Source organism: Cetorhinus maximus, chromosome 19 (genome assembly GCF_964194155.1).
Source record: "Cetorhinus maximus chromosome 19, sCetMax3.hap1.1, whole genome shotgun sequence".
Classification (NCBI taxonomy): domain Eukaryota; kingdom Metazoa; phylum Chordata; class Chondrichthyes; order Lamniformes; family Cetorhinidae; genus Cetorhinus; species Cetorhinus maximus.
In genome coordinates this window covers 84,648,192-84,667,946 of record NC_135897.1, presented here as the reverse complement: position 1 = coordinate 84,667,946, position 19,755 = coordinate 84,648,192, and the positions used below count along the sequence as shown (strand labels likewise).

The following is a 19,755-nucleotide window of genomic DNA, read 5'->3' as shown; positions in this document are numbered from 1 at the left end:
CAGCAAGCTCCCACAAACAAGAATGCGATAACGACCAGATAATTTGTTTCAGACGTATTGGTTGAGGGGTAAGTGTTGGCCAAGACACCGGGGAGAAATCTTCTCATCTTTGAAAAGCTGTAGCATAAGAAGAGAGTTTTCAGAGTAGAGATCCCATTGGATCAGTAGCGTCCTTTAACATAGTGTTTCTCAAACTGGAATCCGTCAGTTCCTGGGAGCCCTTCAGAGACCTCCCAGGGGTCCACTACGTAGGGCCTTTTGTGCTCGTTCTTCATGCTTTCCCTAAGCTTCTGTTCTCTCTGTGCACCTCCCATAGATAGGCTGGAACTTTCCAGCCCCTGTCACCCCCCCACCCCCGCCATGGCGGGATCCCCTGCAATGGGGCCGGTGAGCCATTAAAATCTCAGTTTACATTGGTGGGAACGGAAGATCCCGCTGGCATGTGGGACTGGAAAGTTCCGGCCATAGACTCTGCAGTGTGGGGCAGGTGCATTCATCTCACCGATGTCTGTAAGTAAGTACCAGCTTCCTTAAAAATATATATTAAATATTATTTTAATGCAGCACTTTCATACCATAAGTATTACACGGTCTTATAACTTAGGGGGCCCATGATTACTACTCTATTTGAAAAGGGGTTCTTCAACCAAAAAAATCTGAGAACTACTACCTTAAAAAAATGCGAGAAATAGTAAGCATAGCCTTGGATCAAGTTCACTGCTTTACTCTCATCACACAATACCTGCCTGTTTTTTGTCAATGGAGTCAAATCCCGCAATTTTGTTGCCTTTCGTGTCAATCAAAGATCCCATTGGCTCACAAGTAATGACATCGCAGGTTTGCTTTGGTAACGGCAGCAGCTGACGTACTTTGTCGATGCTTTCTGAGTGTTTATCACCAAGTTCTTTCTGACAGAAAAAGAAAAATAGAGAAAATCATATTAGGTGCTATAATGTGTCACTCTGAGGCCCACTGGAAAAGGCATTTCACATAACTTTAACTGAGAAGGGGATGGCTGACTAATAGTCCCCTCAAACTACTGTTATTCACCAAGGAGACTTTTGTAATTAAAGAAGTTTAAAAATGATCTTAACCTGCAGCTTAGATCATGCCCAGTTCAAAGTTATGGAATGAGTGACGACATGGAGATGGAGATGGAGATAATCTGTATCTTACTTCTGCTGGAAGTTAGCGCTCAGATGGTGTTGAGCTGATGTCAGGATATCCAGCTATGCCACCACAAGGAGGTGTATCAGTGTGATGTATCTTTTGAAGTAGACTTAGTCCTTAAGACCTTAAATTTACAGGGCAGTAGGACTGGGAGGTGCAAATTAAAATTCAAACCTGGTGTCTTAAGCCAGCCAGCTGAAGACGATGGAGGAAAGGTTAAACATTCCGGTGATCATTCACATTCTTTGCTGCCGTAACAGCTCCACGCTTCTGCATTCACGTAGCGCAGTCAAATTAGGACGAAGGTTCCGCTTTTGGGTTGGGACAGGAAGTCAGATGAAAACTGGCATTGAGATCAAGCAAAGACGGGGAAAGAGAGAGAAGGGTGTACCCTGGGCTGACGGACAAAATCCAGGGGTCTGGTTTCTGAATGTCAGTAATTGCAAAGAAATTAGGTAATTCTGAAACCACAAGTAAGATAACCTACTAACACAGAACAGCATTACACACTCATTATCTGATTGACGCATTGGAAGTGAAGTGAAATAATTGAGTTTTGATTGTAACGGTTTCTCTGTGGCGGTGGCGGTAGTGTTACAGTTCACTCAGAGTTCAAAGTGCTGCAGCAAAATACACTCTACAGCACGGAGCTATGGACAGTGATGGCAGAGGCCCTTTCCATCACATGGAATCTCTCCCTCTCTCACCGCCTGCCTTTGGCTGACACTCAACCTGTTTGGCCACATGATGAATGCACCTTCCTTGGCCATCGAGTCCTGGAGTGGGGCTTGAACCAGAGCTTTTGGCTCAGAGCCAGGGATGCTACCCACTACGCCAGAAGACCTCTCTGCCTCCTCTGTCTGTTCACCTTATTGTCAAATAAAGCAGCTTATCAATTCATACCAGAGCACTCGTATTTTTTGTCGATCTGCCTTTGGAAGGACTGAAGCAGTACATGAGCAGAAGACATGAATCCAGGTCAAAAGGGAGCATTATGGTAACAGGTCTCAGGTTTTGCTATCATGCCAGTTAATAGATATAAAGCAGAGTGAGTCCACTCACATAAAACTAAGATGCTTAGACTGTTTGTAGGAGTGATTGAAACTATGGAATGCTGTTTGCCTGTGCAATGACAATATACAACTGGACCATGACCCCTGAATTATTTTATATGGGTCATACAGGACTTTGGGACACGAGATGGGTGGAGCACAGATCTCTCTGTCAATCTGCCTCCTGTCCGTACTGCTGTTCTGCTTCGCATTGCTCAGCCATGGGTTCCCTTCAGCCCACAAGCACTTGTGAGTGATGAGTGGCGATGTTATTGACAGGAATGAAAGGGTGGTTGTTGAAATGATAAAGCACTTTGCATTTACGTCTTTGGTAAAACGCACCTTGGCTAAATATAATTAGCGACACTTTGATCTACGCAAAGTTTAAGTGGTTGTGAACCACTTGAATAAATAGAAATAAAAAACAAAAACATGCTCAAAATACTCAGCAGGTCAGGCAGCATCGGTGGAGTGAAACAGAGTTAGTATTTCAGGTCAGGATGACCTTTCATCATTCAAACAGAAAACGGTTCCATTTGGAGAGAACCTTCCTTGTTTCCTCTTTTAACACGCATTCTCAGCGTGTTCTGAACTGCCATTCAGAAAACATAGGCTGGCCCAAACCCACTGCAGTTAGCTTTCTATTTACCCTTTGCTTCTTAGCTGCTCATCCCCATGGCAACCTCAGGTCACACGGGCAATTTTTAGAACCTAATTATGTCATAATCAGGAAACCAATACCCTCTTTCAGAACACTCCCTAATTCATTTTGGTCTCAAAGGGACATCGCACAAAAGAAAATACAGGCTTTTCCCAGCACGTGGGTCATCGCATTCTGTTGAACAGGGCCATTGACTGTACTGTTATGAATCCCACCAGCATGTACCCTTAGGAAAATGTGCCACCACCCCCCCACCCCCTCCCCCAACCCCACCGCGGTCAGCTCCCGTAAGGCGGGGTCAATGAGCCATTGAAACCTCCATTCACATCGGTGGGACCAGAAGGCCAGCGTGAGGGGCTGGAAGATTCCGCCCATTAGCTCCGTTTCTCTCCGCAGATGCTGCCTGGCCTGCTGAGTGTTTTCAGCATGTTTTGCTTTTATTTCAGATTACCAGCACCCACAGTGTTTTTTTTTTAAACGAGTGATGCTTTGATAAACTACTAACGTAAGGCAGAACAGGGCTAATGACTGCACGCCTACAGCGTGGTAAACCGTGTCAGGAGGCAGCAAGCGAGAGAATAGGGAAGGCTGCGTAAAGTGAGTCCTTCCAGATCATACACCACGAACACGGTTCCAAAGAAGGCGTCAGCAGCAGGCGAGTAGCAAGTCCACTGCACGCACTCTCAGCTGGAGAAGAACATGTGATGGCAAAAAGAAAAAGTGCCACATACACTTCAAAATGTCAGATTTCCATTACTCAACTGTTTAAAATGTGCAACTGAATAGAAGTTCATGAAGCAATCCTAGAAATTACTGGAGTGCACACATGGTCTTTGTAGCCAGACAGACATCTGGAAGAACCATATACAGACAATCGATGCTCATACAGCCACACTGAGATCAGGTACCTTGGGAGCAGTCCAAAAATGTGTTTAACAATAATCTGTAAAACGCTGTCCAACAGTTTTCTAAATGTTCATCACTTTAATTTGGCCAGTGTAGTACCTTCTGTGCCAATTTTGTGGAATGTTCTGTGCTTACTGGGAACTAGGCTGAAACTAGCCAAATACATTACATTCAGTATATTAACAGCTGTTTGAAATTGAAGGCTTTAGTACTGAAACTATCCGGTTTGGATTTGAACTTTTTCGCTGAACTTTGGTTTTAGAAGTCAAAGGACAAAGTTCTAGGATAGATTGAAATGGTGGCACATTTTCCTGAGGGTACATGCTGGTGGGATTCATAACAGCACAGTCAATGGCCCTGTTCAACAGAATGCGATGACCCACGTGCTGGGAAAAGCCTGTATTTTCTTTTGTGCGATGTCCCTTTGAGACCAAAATGAATTAGGGAGTGATCTGACAGAGGGTATTGGTTTCCTGATTATGACATAATTAGGTTCTAAAAATTGCCCATGTGACCTGAGGTTGCCATGGGGATGAGCAGCTAAGAAGCAAAGGGTAAATAGAAAGCTAACTGCAGTGGGTTTGGGCCAGCCTGTGTTTTCTGAATGGCAGTTCAGAACACGCTGAGAATGCGTGTTAAAAGAGGAAACAAGGAAGGTTCTCTCCAAATGGAACCGTTTTCTGTTTGACAGCTTTTGAACAGATCCTGGTGCTGAAGCAGAGTCTCTGAGAATAGAGCAGAGACTGTTACTGTGTGTTATATAGTTGGGAAGAGCTGAAAGCTGAAGACAGGAAGAGCAAGGGATTGTGGATTGGATATAGACTCATTGCTGCTGTTTCAGTGTTGCTGGAGCCCACTAGTGCATTCAAAGGGATGGAGAAGGGAGGCTTTGGGGATTCTGTGCCATCAGCACTGTGATCCGAGTGAGAGAGGGTTCATAGACATGTGCCTTGTTGCGTTAACAGTGTTTGGGGACATCTGATGGAATATGAGTCCTGGTGAATGCAACTCAAGGGCCGAAATGATAGAGTGGGAAGTGAGAGATCCTACATAGTGGAGGTCGAGTTAGAAATGCACATGGGCCCATATCTGTGCAGGAAGTAACGCGCATGCTTATAACTACATCAGTAAGGGGTGCGTGAGGAGACAGGCTACTACGCTGGAGTGAGACAGAGACTGTGAGTAGCAAATTAGGTTGACGTGGTGAACTCTGGTAAGTCCTTTTCAGGTTTTAACTACAGATTAAGAATCAAGATCTGACATACTACTAACCTTTAAGTTAGATGTTAGCTTGTTAAGTAGAGAACTGCCTAGAGAGGCAGTTATCTGTCAATCGCCTGAAAGCAGTTGGTTCAAGTGGTGCAAATTACTGTAGCAGGAAGCTAAACTCGCTAGTGACTCATCAGAGGGTCTATAAAAGGGACAAGCTTTTCAAACCGCATGAGGTGTAGTATACATAAGAATTAATCTAAGTTAATTAAGTGAGTAATTAAATTGGTGTTATGTGGCAGCTGTGGAACGTGAGGACTTTTGGACACCAAGGTGATCCAGGACAAACACATCTGCCCCGAACTGCAGACATTGCACAACATAAGGGAGTGGAAGAAATACCTGGACGCTTTGTTCCAGAAGACAGTCACACCTCTTAGAATAGGGTTGTGTATTTATGTCATCAGTGAGGGACAGGAGGACGCGACCATGAGTGAGGCAGGTAATGGGACTGAGCAGACAGTAATGGAGAAGCCTCAGGCTTTACACTTGTCAAACAGGTTTGATGTGCTCACAGCCTGTGTGGACGGAAGTGAGGTCTGCAAGGTGGATGAGCAGGCTGGCCATGGCACTATGGTACAGGGAGCCATTCAAGCAAGAGGAGAAGAAAGGAATGTAGCGGTAGTAGGAGACGATATAGTAAGGGGGTTGACACTGTTCTCTGCTGCAAGGAGCGAGAGTCCAGAAGGCTGTGTTGCCTGCCCGGTGCCAGGGTTCAGGGACACCTGCACAGGGCTGGAGAGGATGTTGCAGTGGTAGGGAGAGGATCCAGTTGTTGTGGTCCACATAGGTACCAATGACATAGGCAGGACAAGGATCCTTATGAAAGGAGGTTCTGCATAGTCACCCCTCACTCTTCTAAACTCCAGTGGAAACAAGCCCCGCCTGTCCAACCTTTCCTCATAAGACAGTCTGCTCCTTCCAAGCAACAATCTAGTAAACCTCCTTCGAATCGCCTCCAACGTATTTACATCCTTCCTTAAATAAGACGACCAAAACTGCACACAATATTCAAGATGTAGCCTCACCAATGCCCTGTATAGCTGAAACATAACGTCCTTATTTTTAAGTTTAATTTCTCTCATAATAAAAGGATAGCATTCCATTAGCCTTCTTAATTACTTGCTGTACCTGCATACTAACTTTTTGTGACTCATGCACTAGAACACCTAGATCCCTCTGCACCTCTGAATTCTACAGCCGTCCTCCTTTTGAGTAACACTCTGTTTTTTTATTCTTCCTGCCAAAGTGAACAACTTCACATTTTCCCACATTATATTCCATCTGCCATATTTTTCCCACTCACTCAATCTATCTATATCGGTCTGCAACCTCCTAATGTCCTCTACACAACATTCTTCCATATTTTTGCACCATCTGCAAATTTAGCTATTGTGCCTTCATCCCCTCAACTAAGTCATTAATAAAAATTGTAAAAAGTTGAGGCCCCAGCACAGCCCCCTGCAGGGCTCCACTTATCACATCCTGCCAATCAGAAAAATGCCCATTTATACATACTCTCTGTTTTCTGCCAGCCAGCCAATCTTATATCCATGCTTATATCTTACCCCCTACACCACGAGCTTTTGCTTTTCGCAATAACCTTTGATGTAGCACCTTATCAAATGCCTTCTGGAAATCCAAGTACAGGACATCTACAGGCTCCCTTTTTTCTACATTGCATGTTACTCCTTCAAATAACTCTGGTAAATTGTTTAAACATGATTTCCCTATCACAAAACTATGCTGACTCTTCCTGATTACCTTGAGATCACTAAGTGCCCAGCTATAACCTCTTTAATGATCGATTCTAACACCTTCCCTAGGACAGATGTGAAGCTAACTGGCCTATAGTTTAGCGTTTTCTGCCTCCTTCCCTTCTTCAATAGAGGGGTTATATTTGCTACTTTCCAATCTGATGGAACCTTTCCAGAATCTAGCGAATTTTGGAAAATTAACACCAATGCATCTACTACCTCATTAGCCACCTATTTTAAGACCCAGAGACTTGTCAGTCCGAAGCTCCATCAGTTTGCTCAGTATCTCTTCCCTAGTGATTGTAATTTCACCAAGTTCCCCCTCTCCCTTCCACTTTCTGATTTACAGTTGGAATGTTTTTTGTATCCTCTATAGTGAAGACAGAAGCAAAATATTTATTCATTTCATCGACCATTTCCTTATTATCTACTATTAACTCCCCATTGTCACTCTCTGGGGACCTACACTCACTTGACTTATATTGTTCCTTTCTAAACACCTGTAGAAACTCTTGCTATCCATTTTTACATTTCTAGCTAGCTTCCTCTCATACTCTAATTTCTTACTACTGATTAACCTTTCAGTCATTCTCTGCCATTCTTTATATTCTGACCAATCATCTGACCTGACACTCATCTTTGCGTAGTTATATGCTTTTTCATTAAAAAGCTTGATCCCTGACCGCCCTTGTTTAGTTTAAAACCCTTCCTACTTCCCTAGCTATGCGATTCGCAAGAACACTCATCCCAGCATGGTTCAGGTGTAGATCGTCCCAACAGAACAGCTTCCACTTTCCCCAGTACTGGTACCAGTGCCCCATAAACTGGAAACCACTTCCCCCACACCAGTCTTTGAGCCATGCATTCATCTCTCTAATCTTATTTGACCTATGCCAATTTGCACATGGCTCAGATAATAAACCAGAGAGTATTACCTTTGAGGTTCTGCTTCTTAATTTGGTAACTAGCTTCTCATACTGACTATGCAGAACCTCCTTCTGAAATATATAAGACCCTGTTATAAAAATTAGGGGTTGCCCTTTTAGGGCAGAAATGAGGAGAATTTTTTTCTCTCAGAGGGCTGTGCAACTTCAGAATTCTCTGCCTCAGTAGGTGGAGGTGGGGTCATTGAATATTTTTAAAGCCGAGGTAGATAGATTCTTGTTAGGCAAGGGAATCAAAGGTTATCAGGGGTAGATGGAAATGTGGAATTCCAAACACAAACAGATCAGCCATGATCTTATTGAATGACGGAGCAGGCTCAAGAGGCTGAATGGCCTACTTCTGCTCCTATTTCGTATGTTCATACGTACATGATGTATCTTTGTTGCATCGACTGTTTAAAGTGAAATCTACCTTTCTTTTTTGAAATATCCCTCACCTGTTTATTTAACCTTTGAATTATGTTGATTTTAGTTGGTTTGTTACAATAAAAAATTTAACAAGTGAAGTCTTGTCCATTGGTTTGTTTTCCATTGGCTTCATGGAGATTCATTTCTTTTAAAAGTTATCGGTCTCCACGGGGATCGTAGCAACAGTAGTGAACATGAGCACAAAGCCAGCCAGAGATAAAAGCTCTCTATAAAATTAAATGCATATGTGTCAGTACCTCATTGTAAAATCTGATCAGAAATGTGTGTACTCAACTCAAAAACTTTAATGAACAGTTTCCTCTCCAAATTAAAAGCAAGGAAATGCTGGGAAGACATCAACGAGTCAGGCAGCGTCTATGAAGAGGGAAATTTCGGGATTAACCTTTCGATGACCTGAAGAAAGGCTGTTAGCCTGGAACACTAACCCTAACTTTCTCTCCTCACAGCAGCTGTCAAACATGTTCAATGTTTCCAGCATTTTTGGTTTTCATTTTAGATTTCCAGCATCTGCATTAGTTTGTATTATTCCCCTCTCTAAATGGTCACTCAATTTATGCATCAGAAGCTCATCAGTGACAAAACTATTTGACTCATCTTAATATACCCATCCCGAAAGCCTTTCTACACCTTCCATTGCAACATCTTGTTGCCTTCAGGGTCTCCAGGGATTTTACTTCCACTGTGCTACAGGTGGGAAGGAGTGGGAGGGGGGTCCTTTCACGTGTTGATCGCTTTGTGTTGGAAGAGCTTTAGTATTGCTTCTAATTCTGATTTTAACTCATTTGAAACCAGGGCCCCTGGCCCTTGCCCGACTCTCAATTTAGTTCATAGCAAAATTCTGTATTTAACTATTCTGTATAGATTACTATCTTGAATTCAGTACCATTTCCTCTCTTGTTTAAGTTAATCTCAAAGTCATTTCCTTTAACGGCTGAAAAGTCCAAGTTTTGCCAGCCTTTCCTCAGACCTCTGATACAAGGGGGCAGGAATTTCCCACCCCAGGGGACGGGGACCGCTTCCTGACACATTCCAGTCGCTGGGGACCCAATGAGTGTCAGCTTGCTGGCGAATGGAGGTTTGGCAGACAATTTAAATAATTAAAGACTCTGATAGGTAGTGGTCTTCCCAGCATTGGAGTAGCACCTCACCACATGATGAGGGTGGCAGCTTCATCCAAAGCAGTGATGGGTAATCCAGGCTAGTGAGTGGACCGCACATGTGGCCCTCCTTCATCTCATTGGGCCACAAGATTGAAATCGGGCATTTGCACTAACCAATAGCCCATGAATAAGAATTTGGGTGTCAGGAAGATACAGTAATTTTCATAATGTTATTGGAATTTATTGTAAAGTAGACTAATAGTGGAGTCTGTGTCTATCTGTGTGTGTGTGTATGTGTATGTGTGTGGGACTTAATTGAATTAAAGGCAGCTAGTCTGAAGGCTTTGATGTATCAGAAGATAAGATCAGTTTGAAATGTTAAATAGATAAACATGGGGGAAGTTTTAGAATGTGAGGTGTGAAGGGAACATTTGCATTTTTAAATAAACCAAACTAACTTGAATTCAAAGGAGGGAGTGAAATGTTTCACCTAGCCAGAAAAAGTTAAGAAACAGTGTGTTTATTTTTCCCCAAAGATTACCGGTAAAGTTGATACCATGATAGATTATTATTGGAGAAGTAAAGTCCAAAGACATAGTGAAACAATGGGAATTTGCATTCAAAGCGGAAATCTGTAGAAAGGAGCTGAGGTTGTGTGTAGGGAAAGAAGGCACAAGTGTGAAAAGCCTCCAGTATCTAAGCCTCAAGCTGCTGTCTACAAGGAACCGAAGCTGAGAAAAGCTCACTTTGAATCCGACTGTTCAGGGTATGATGTGTTACTTTGCCTGGGTCTTTTAAAATCTACGTGTCTTACTGTTGCCTTAACGAAAATGTAACCGGGGGCAGAATTTTCGGGTCGGCAAGCGGGGGCGGGGCCTGCGCGCTGACACATAAAATGACACGTGGTGACGTCGGGCGGGTGTCCCGACGTCACCACACGTCATTTAGATTTTCAGTTCGGCAGGCGTGCAGGCCCCGACTCAGGGAATCTCCCCCCTCCCGCCCGCACAGAGAGCGTTCAGTGCTTCCAGGCACGCGTCATGCTCGGCAGGCCAACGTAGAATGGTGGCGCGGACTCGATCGGAGGCGCCAAACGGGTTCCCGCCTGCCCCCGCACAACCCCCCCACCCCTGCCATTGGGGGGGGGGAAATTCCCCCCTGGGAATTAGATTAGTTAGGGGATTTAGAAGTTATCGTAGTAGTAATTTGTAGATCTCTGTATGAGCTTAAAATCATTTCTTCTATTAATAAAGGTTTAATTTAGCTTTGTCAGGAACCTATAAGATTTAGTGGCCTTTTTTACTGAATCCAAAGCACGCATCTTGAAATATATACAAATTTCAAAACAGTTGTGGCAGTTGTTTCAAGTTTCCCTTTGGGCTTTGAGCAGTTCAGCATTTACCATAACATTGCAGGGCACGCTAATTGAACCGTAGCAGTGCTTTGATTGGAGGCGAGGGAGCGCATGTCTCTCACATTCAACGTTGTTGCAATCAGCACGCACCTCACTTCATGTGCCCTTGCTTTGCGTGTGTATCACTTTAGTAACAACGGTTAGGAAAAAAAACTACGTGGACGGAAATCAGCGGAATCTGGCAACCCGCATGGGCAATGGTCAAGAACAAGCGCTCAGAACCCTGATGAACCGCAGGTTGCCCACCACTGGTCCAAAGAGTCTGCAAAGGGATATAGATAGGTTAAGTGAGTGGGCAAAAGTTTGGCCGACGGAGCATAATGTGGGGAAATGTGAGGTTGCCACTTTGGCCAGAAGAATAGAAAAGCAGAATCATGCATGCCAATCTTCACCCAATTTGATTCACTCGATGTTATCTCAAAAAACAGTTGAAAGCACTGGAAAGTGCAAAGGCTATGGGCCCTGGCAACATTCAGGCAATAGTACTTAATACTTGTGCTCCAAAACCAGCTGTGCCCCTAGCCAAGCTGTTCCAGTACAGCTACAAAACTGGGTTCTACTTGATAATGTGGAAAGTTGCCCAAGTATGCCCTGTCAACAAAAAGCAGGAAAAATCCAACCTGGCCAATTACCACCCCATTAGTCTACTCTTGATCATCAGGAAAGTGATGGAAGGTGTCGTCAAAAGTCCTTTCAAGTGGCATTTACACAGCAATAGCCCACCACTCATGCTCAGTTTAGGTCATGCCAGGTCCACTCAGCTCCTGACCTCATTACAGCCTTGGTCCAAACATGGGCAAAAGTGCTGAACGCAAGAGGTGAGGTGAGAGTGACTGCCCTTGACATCAAGGCAACATTTGACTGAGTGTGGCATCAAGGAGCCCTAGCAAAACTGGAGTCAATGGGAAAACTCTGCATTGGTTGGAGTCATACCTAGAACAAAGGAAGATGGTTATGGTTGTTAGAGGTCAACCATCTCAGTCCAGGGACATCGCTGCAGGAGTTCCTCAGGGTAATGTCCTCAGACCAACCATCTTCTGCTACCTCATAGATGCAGCTTCCCTCGGTCATAAGATCAGAAGTGGGGATGTTCGCTGATGATTGCATAATGTTCAGCACTATTCACAACTCCTCAGATACTGAAGCAGTCCGTGTCCATATGCAGTAAGACTTGGACAACATCCAGGCTTGGGCTGACAAGTGCAAGTAACATTTAGAAACATAGAAACTAGGAGCAGTAGACCATTCGGCCCTTCAAGTGTACTCCGCCATTCATTATGTTCATGGCTGATTATCCAACTCAATAGCCTGCTCCCGCTTTCTCCCCATACCCTTTGATCCCTTTCGCCCCAAGAGCTATATCTAACTCCTTCTTGAAAACATACAATGTTTTGGTCTCAACTACTTTCTGTGGTAACGAATTCCACAGGCTCATCACTCTCTGGGTGAAGAAATTTCTCCTCATATCAGTCCTAAATGGTCTACCCCATGTCCTCAGACTGTGACCCCTGGTTCTGGACTCCCCCACCATCGTGAACATCCTTCCTGCATCTACCCTGTCTAGTCCTGTCAGAATTTTATAGGTATCTATGAGATACCCCTCATTCTTCTGAACTCCAGCGAATATAATCCTAATCGACTCAATCTCTCCTCATATGTCAGTCCTACCATCCCAGGAAACAGTTGGGTAAACCTTCGCTGCACTCCCTCTATAGCAAGTACATCCTTCCTCAGATAAGGAGACCAAAACTGCACACAATATTTCAGGTGTGGTCTCACCAAGGGCCTGTACAATTGCAGCAAGACATCCCTGTTTCTGTACTCAAATCCTCTGGCTATGAAGGCCAACATACCATTCACCTTCTTTACCACCTGCTGCACCTGCATGCTTACCTTCCCAAATGTGAGGCAATGACCATCTCCAACAAGAGAGAATCTAACCATCGCTCCTTGACATTCAATGGCATTACCATCACTGAATCCCCTACTATCAACATCTTGTGGGTTACCATTGACCAGAAACTGAAGTGGATCAGCCATATAAATACTGTGGTTACAAGAACAGTTTAGAGGCTGGGAATTCTGAAGTGGCTAACTCACCTCCTGCCTCCCCAAAGCCTGTCCACCATCTACAAGGCACAAGTCAGGAGTGCGATGGAATACTCCCCACTTGCCTGGATGAGTACAACTCCAATGACAGTCAAGAAGCTCAACACCATCCAGAACAAAGCAGCACGCTTGATTGGTACCCTATCCATCACCTTCCACATTAACTCCCTCCACCCACCAACATACGTTGACAGCAATGAGTGCCATCTATGAAATGTACTGCAGCAACTCATCAAGGCTCTTTCGACAGCACCTCCCAACTTGCACCTCGAAGGACAAGGACAGAAAATGCATGGGAACACCACCACCTACAAGTTCCCCTCTAAGCCACTCACCATCCTGACTTGAATCCCCGTTCCTTCACAGTCGCTGGGTCAAAATGCCTCCCTAACAGCACTGTGGGTGTACCTACATCACATGGACAGCAGCGGTCCAAGAAGGCAGCTCACCACAACCTTCTCAAAGTCAATTAGGGACAGGCGATATATGCTGGCCTAGACAGCGACGCCCAACTCCTTTGAAGGTAGAATTTTTTTTTTAAATTACCATTTGAATGGAGAGCGATTGCAGAATGCTGGAGTACAAAGGAAGTTGGGTGCCCTTGTACATGAATCACAAGAAGTTAACATGCAGGTACAGCAAATAATTGGGAGGGCAAATGGAATGTTGGCCTTTACTGCAAGTTGGATGATCGAGTATAAATGTAGGGAAGTCTTGATACAACTCAATAGGGCATTGCTGATACTGCACCAGAGTATTGTGTACAATTTTGGTCTCTTTACATAAGGAAGGATATACTTGCTCTAGAAGGAGTTCAGAAGGTTCACTAGGCTGATTCCTGGGGTGAAGGTAAAGAGGAACGGTTGAGCAGGTTGGGCCTATACCCATTGGAGTTTAGAAGAATGAGAGGTGATATTACTGAAACATCTAATATTCTGATGGAGCTTGACAAGGTAGGTGCTGAGAAGATGTTCCTCTCGTGGGACAATTTAGAACTAGGGGCACAGTTTAAAATCAAAGGAACCCCCCCGACCCCCCATTTAAGATGGAGTTGAGGAGGAATTTCTTCTCTCAGAGGGTCTTGAGTCTTTGGAATTCTCTTCCCCAGACAGAAGCGGAGGCTGGGTCATTAAATAGATTCAAGGCAGAGTTAGACTGATTTTTGATTGACAAGGGAGTGAAGGGTTATGGAGGACAGGCCAAGAAATTGGCATCAAGGCCATAATCAGATCAGCCATGATCTTATTGAATGGCGAAGCAGTTTCGATGGGCTGACTGGTCTACTCCTGCCCTTATTTCCTATGATCTTATAGAGGCAGCCACCCTGTGACCACTGGAGCCCAAAGAAGGGCTGCAGACATGGAACACTGCACGCCACCCCTTCCCAGTGGACCACCTGGAGGGCCCTACCTGCTCGACCCCTCTGATTTTTAACTTTATACTTTCCAATGCTGCTTTCATGTTCAGGTGCCCCCTCGATTTCCGGCCTGCCTCAGCAGCGCACACCCCTCCCGATGGGACTGCCGAGGCTCTAGAGCTGCTGGACCTCTGATTGCTGCCGGCAGCATTGGGAGCCTGCTGGCTATCCTTAAATGGGTGGTGAGCCTGAAAACGGGCAATTAGGAGGCTGCATCTGGTAAAATTGCTGAGCCAGTCCCACTGCCGGCAAGTGAGGGCTCGGGACCCAAATTTTCTCCGGACGTTGGAGTCCCAACGCCCATGATAAACTCCTGTCCAAGAGATCACTCACATTGCTCTTCTCTGTAATGCCTTCCGCAATTCAGTCTGTCCTGGTGACGAGAATTGGGCACATATGGTGCTCACATATAGTTTGACAGGTCCCCGGTGATATCCTTATACAACTCAGACATACATAAGTATAACACATAAATATTTACTGCATCCGTATGATGTTTTCTGCCTCTAACACTCTTAACAGAAGCGTCAACAGCTCTATTTTAAATGTCTCCATTGAAATGGCAGAGGAAGATAGTTCACACGTGTTAAGCGTTTGTGCACTCGTGCCTCACAATGTAATTCCTAGGCAATGGTGGTCAGTCAAAAGTAAAGGCTGGGAGAAAATCACCTGCTTGGATGTGGAGATCAATGCATTAATAGTCTTTTTAAGTGTAATCAAATATTATTAATTTTAATTTCTTTTCAGTAGAGATTACAATCCCCACCTCTTACACGATCCCCGTGTACCCCAGACAACAGCCTGTATTGGGCAAATAGCTCTATCTGGCCATTACTATAAGCATCAGTTACAAAGGGGCTGATTAAAGTACACTAACTTGCACAGTATTGCAGACACCTAAAGCAGCTGTTCATCCCTTTCTTTTGTTAGTCCCATTTGCACCATCCTGTAATGGGACACATTCCAGCTCCGTTTTAAAATGAGTATTTACAAATATTTCGGTTACTGGTGACAGAGGTAAGAGAGTGGACTTGACCCATTTAACTTGTCCTCATATGGATACCTTCCACCAACCTCAAACAGTCTCATGGCTTGCAGAGAATGTAGTGAGACATTAAGTAATGGCACTGGAGCAATTAGAAGGTAAATGGAGAGACGAGGGATGCAGATTCCTTCCATGTTGTTAGTTTTTTTATTCTTTCATGGTATCTGGGGGTCGCTGGCAAAGCCAGCATTTGTTGCCCACCCCTAATTGCCCCTGAACTGAGTGGCTTGCTAGGCCATTTCAGAGGGCTGTCAAGAGTGAACCAGATTGCTGTAGGTCTGGGGTCACATGTAGGCCAGACCGGGTAAGGATGGCAGATTTCCTTCTCGAAAGGGCATTAGGGAACCAGATGGATTTTTACCCAATCCCTGACAGTTTTCATGGTCACTAGAACCTGCATCCTGACACTTCCATGCCACTTTGTCAAGAATGTCTCACAAAATCTGAACAGAACTGTTGATTCCTTGTGGGTTCTGACTTAATTGTACTCATGCAACATTCAGGATTGTGGTCTGCGCCTGGAGTCAAAATGAGTCATGTTCTAATCTGTATGAGTAACGATTGTACTCACCAAGTACTTCGCCAAGTGCAGATCATTGATAAGAACACACTCAGGTCACATTTACTAAACCTTCTTCAAAGTCAAAGCATCACTATGCATGCAGAAGAATATATGTAAGGGACAGATCACACAGCATATACTCCTGCCCAAGAGCATTGTGGAATTTGAAATCTGAAGAGATAAGATGCCTTGATATTCGTTCACCAACCACAGCTGTAGGCCTGCAGCATGAGAAGATGGCATTTATGCTACCAGTCAGTTGGAAACAGAGAACTTTAAAGCTCGGTTTAGTCACAGTAAATCAAGAACCAAAAGGAAATCTTGTGGTCACCCAGAAAACAAATTACAAATTGGCAAACCAATGAAGCACAAAATAAAAGAGCATGCGGCAGGCAATTGTACTGGTATCCACTGTGTGGCCCAAGTAAGGCCAAGAAAGTCCAAGATTGCCGAAACAAAAACAGAAACAGACAGAAACAGAGAAAGTTGGAAAAACTCGGCGGGTCTAACAGCATCTGTGGAGAGAAAGACAAGGTTAACGTTTCGAGTCTGTATGACTCTTCTTCAGAGCTAAAGAGAAATAAAAATGTGATGAAATTTATACTGTTTAAGGGGCATGGAGCAGGTGAAGCTGGATAGAAGGCCAGTGATAGGTGGAGGTAAAGAAGAGATTGACAAAGATGTCATGACCAAAAGGACAAAGGGGTGTTAATGGTAGTGGTACTGGCTAAAGGAGGTGCTGATGGCGGCATTAAGGATAGAAAGCAGAATGTGATAATAGCCAGACAAGGGTAAGCACTCTGGAAAGAACAACATGAACAAGTGACAGATGGCTCTTGTGGGGGTGGGGTGAGGGGAGGGGATGGTGGTGGGGAAAAGATTGAAAATAGCATAACAGGTGGGGGTAAAACAATTAATAAAAATGAAAATAAATATAAATAAAAATAAATATAAATAAAAATAAGTGGATAAAAATTAAAAAACAAAATGAATATTGAAAAACGGGGATAAAGAAAGGGGTGAGGATGGAGGAGAGAGTTCAGATTGCTATACTGCTATATCCAAGATTGCTTTACTTATTGATTAGAAATGTTCCTTATACATGTGGCACACCATGCATCAGCCGCACTTAAAAGCCTTAAAAGTATTAAAACATAGTCATTTCATGCCACTCCCCACCTGACCTGGGGAATTGGAAATCTACAAGCACCTACCAAGCTACAAACCTACCTCAGCAACTGAAATTAGCACCTGACTGACCAAAGTACTGGCACAATTAGGCTTTGCAACCTTAATGGCTGTAGCAGAAGAATACTGCATCATGTATTCCATGGTGTGATGCTCCAGCCTTTTACAAACAGCACATCAGTCAACTTACTGTGAACAACACCAAGGAGTCGGGAAAGCTGGGGATGGGGTTGGGGTTGGGCATGGGGCTGGGCGGTATGGGGGGTGCGGGGTTAGGGCTGGCAACCATATTATAAAAGTCCGCAAAATTGAACATCAAGTAGCGCACTATAGAGTCACCAGGATGATGGAAGTATTTGAAATAAACCACCGTAAAATATTAAAATTACACAAGAACCCAGGAGTTCTAATGAAAGATCACTGACCTGAAGCATTAACTCTGGTTCACTCTGTGTGAATGCTGCTGCCAGGCCTGCTAAATATTTTAGCATTTCATGCTTTTGATTTCAGATTTCTAATAACTGCGGTATTTTGCTTTTTGGGTTAAGAATTACACGTTTGACTCACCTTTAATTTCTTCACTAAATTCATATAGGCCCGTTTGTTTTCTTCGGATCCTCCTTGGGAGGCACTGGATAGATCTGATGCCAGGGTCCCATTGATTAAAACCCCTAGCATGTCTAGCACGGTGGTGAAGAGTTCACTGGGAAAACCAAAGAGAAAAGTCAAATAGACCATGCCCAATTTTAACTGGACTGCACCCACAACAATAATTGGTAATTCTTCACAGTATAAGAAAAAACCTAAAGTGCATTATTCCTCTTGACAGAATGATACTTTGGCTCCTTTATGAATTTTATTAGTACCATCAATAAAATGTAATCAGGATCAAAGAAAATATTGAAAACTTTTATCCGGACAATCAACACTTATAATTCTACCTCAGTTTCACATTGGGTGCTTCAAAAATTAAAAGGCTTTAATTGTCACTGAGAGGTGGCAGTGGTTGGGGAGGGGGGTGGGGTGGGGGTGGTATGTTCTCCCAAGCATCCACTGCGGCTGTAATGCAAGATCCATGCAAATCGGTTGTTTGTCCAGGGTTCACATAGATTTTCCACTGATGCAATGGTGGACCATCAGGAGAACCCTCCCTGAAATTCAACCCCAATGATTTATCACTAAACTGTAAATTTAGGTGTGGTCATTTCTTTGAAGAACCAAGCTGTGAATTCGGTAGCGCCTCTTAATTATTAGGCTATGTTGGTGAATCAAATAGATTATATGCAAAGAGCGATTTCATAATTTTGACTGGGGGCAATTTATGACCTTCTTTCCCTTTTAATCTATGGCCCTGCTATTGCATGTGTCTCTAGGCTGTTCTCAGCCTGTTCAGCTTCAGAATGCTAGGGATCAATGCAGCTCCTTCTCTTCCTTTCCTGTAAACAGAAAGCAAAGAGATGTAGGATATGGGGCTAACACAACATGCAAAGCGCAATGGTGAGGTCTCCAGTGAGGCCACAGGACCTATAGTTTTAACAGTGGTTCCTGTTTTAATTTGCATGGTGCAGCCTAGCAGACCCAGTGGGCAAATTATTGTGCCAGAGTTCTCACTCCTTATGAGTGGAAGGTTGTCAGAAATTCTGTTGAAAGCTGGTACGTAGAGAGGAAGAAAGTGGGATTACAGTAAATAGCATTGTCATAGAGCTCGATGTAGAGCATGCACACAAAGGCCTAAAAGGCTTCCTTTGGCGTTGAAAATTTCTATGACTCGACACAATATCTTAGAACTAAGTGAAGCAGGTAGAGTCAAGGATGGTTTAAAAAAAACTGGGGGAAAAAGGGAAGAGGAACAACAGAGAGATCTTGGAAGATAAAAAAAAACCTGAGCCAAAGACGGGTATTAGTCGGTCAGAACCTCTTGTTGATTAAAAAGGAGCATCACGCATAGAAACCACATCATGCCCTCTATCTTGTTCAGGTTATGCGGCAGCGAATGTGTGAACATTTTCAAAACTTAGCAAAGCTTTTAGACCTTAAAAATGTTCCAATCATCTATGCAGTCAATCTCACTGTTGTTATAAAGTATAAAATTCTCATGTGTTATTCAAATTGTTCAACATTTATCCTTTATTAACAAAAAATAATTACTTGTTAGTCTGCACATCAACAGTTCCTGAGGTAATTATCTGAAGAAGCAATAGAGCCCAATCTGTGGTCCATTGGGTACTGCGCTGGACAGTGTCAAACATCCCACCAACCTAGAAAGGTAGATCCAAACACAATTATCCCACAAGAATGAAACATATAATTTACAATCAATTCCATTAAATATCAATTCTTTTTCAAATGGAAGAGTTAGCTGAGCAGGCCAATAAAGACCTTATTTTAATTTTTGAATGCAGTGAGGTAAGGGGCTATTTTTAAAATCGCGAATGAGCAGAAGATGGTAGAGAAATTCTCTCACCATCTAACAATATCAGAATTGGGGAGATGTTGCCTCTTCTACATTCACCGGGATCAATGGTACGAAATAGAATGGTTTGCCATCTTTGCCAGCCAGTGTCCGTATGTACTGTCTTGGCCAGACGTTGCCTGCACATTAGACCCACAACCCCAAACTCAGGATAATTCCCCCTGCTGTATCAGTGAAAACATTTTTTAAACCCCTGTTCAACAGAAGCCATCTTTATAACCCATGGAAGAGATTGGGAAATTAGTGCCAACTGGCAAAC

At 43.8% G+C, this 19,755-nt stretch overlaps 1 protein-coding gene across 1 annotated transcript in view; it reads right to left on the bottom strand.

Moving 5' to 3' along the window:
- LOC144693984 (mediator of RNA polymerase II transcription subunit 12-like protein) overlaps positions 1-19,755 on the bottom strand; it is a 590,784-nt gene that overhangs the window by 71,026 nt on the left and 500,003 nt on the right. Inside the window, exons 34-36 of the mRNA XM_078564267.1 lie at positions 19,172-19,281; positions 17,591-17,726; positions 747-908 (exon numbers count right to left, since the gene is read on the bottom strand). Coding sequence (XP_078420393.1) covers positions 747-908; positions 17,591-17,726; positions 19,172-19,281 — 408 coding nt within the window. The remainder of the gene's footprint in view (positions 1-746; positions 909-17,590; positions 17,727-19,171; positions 19,282-19,755) is intronic.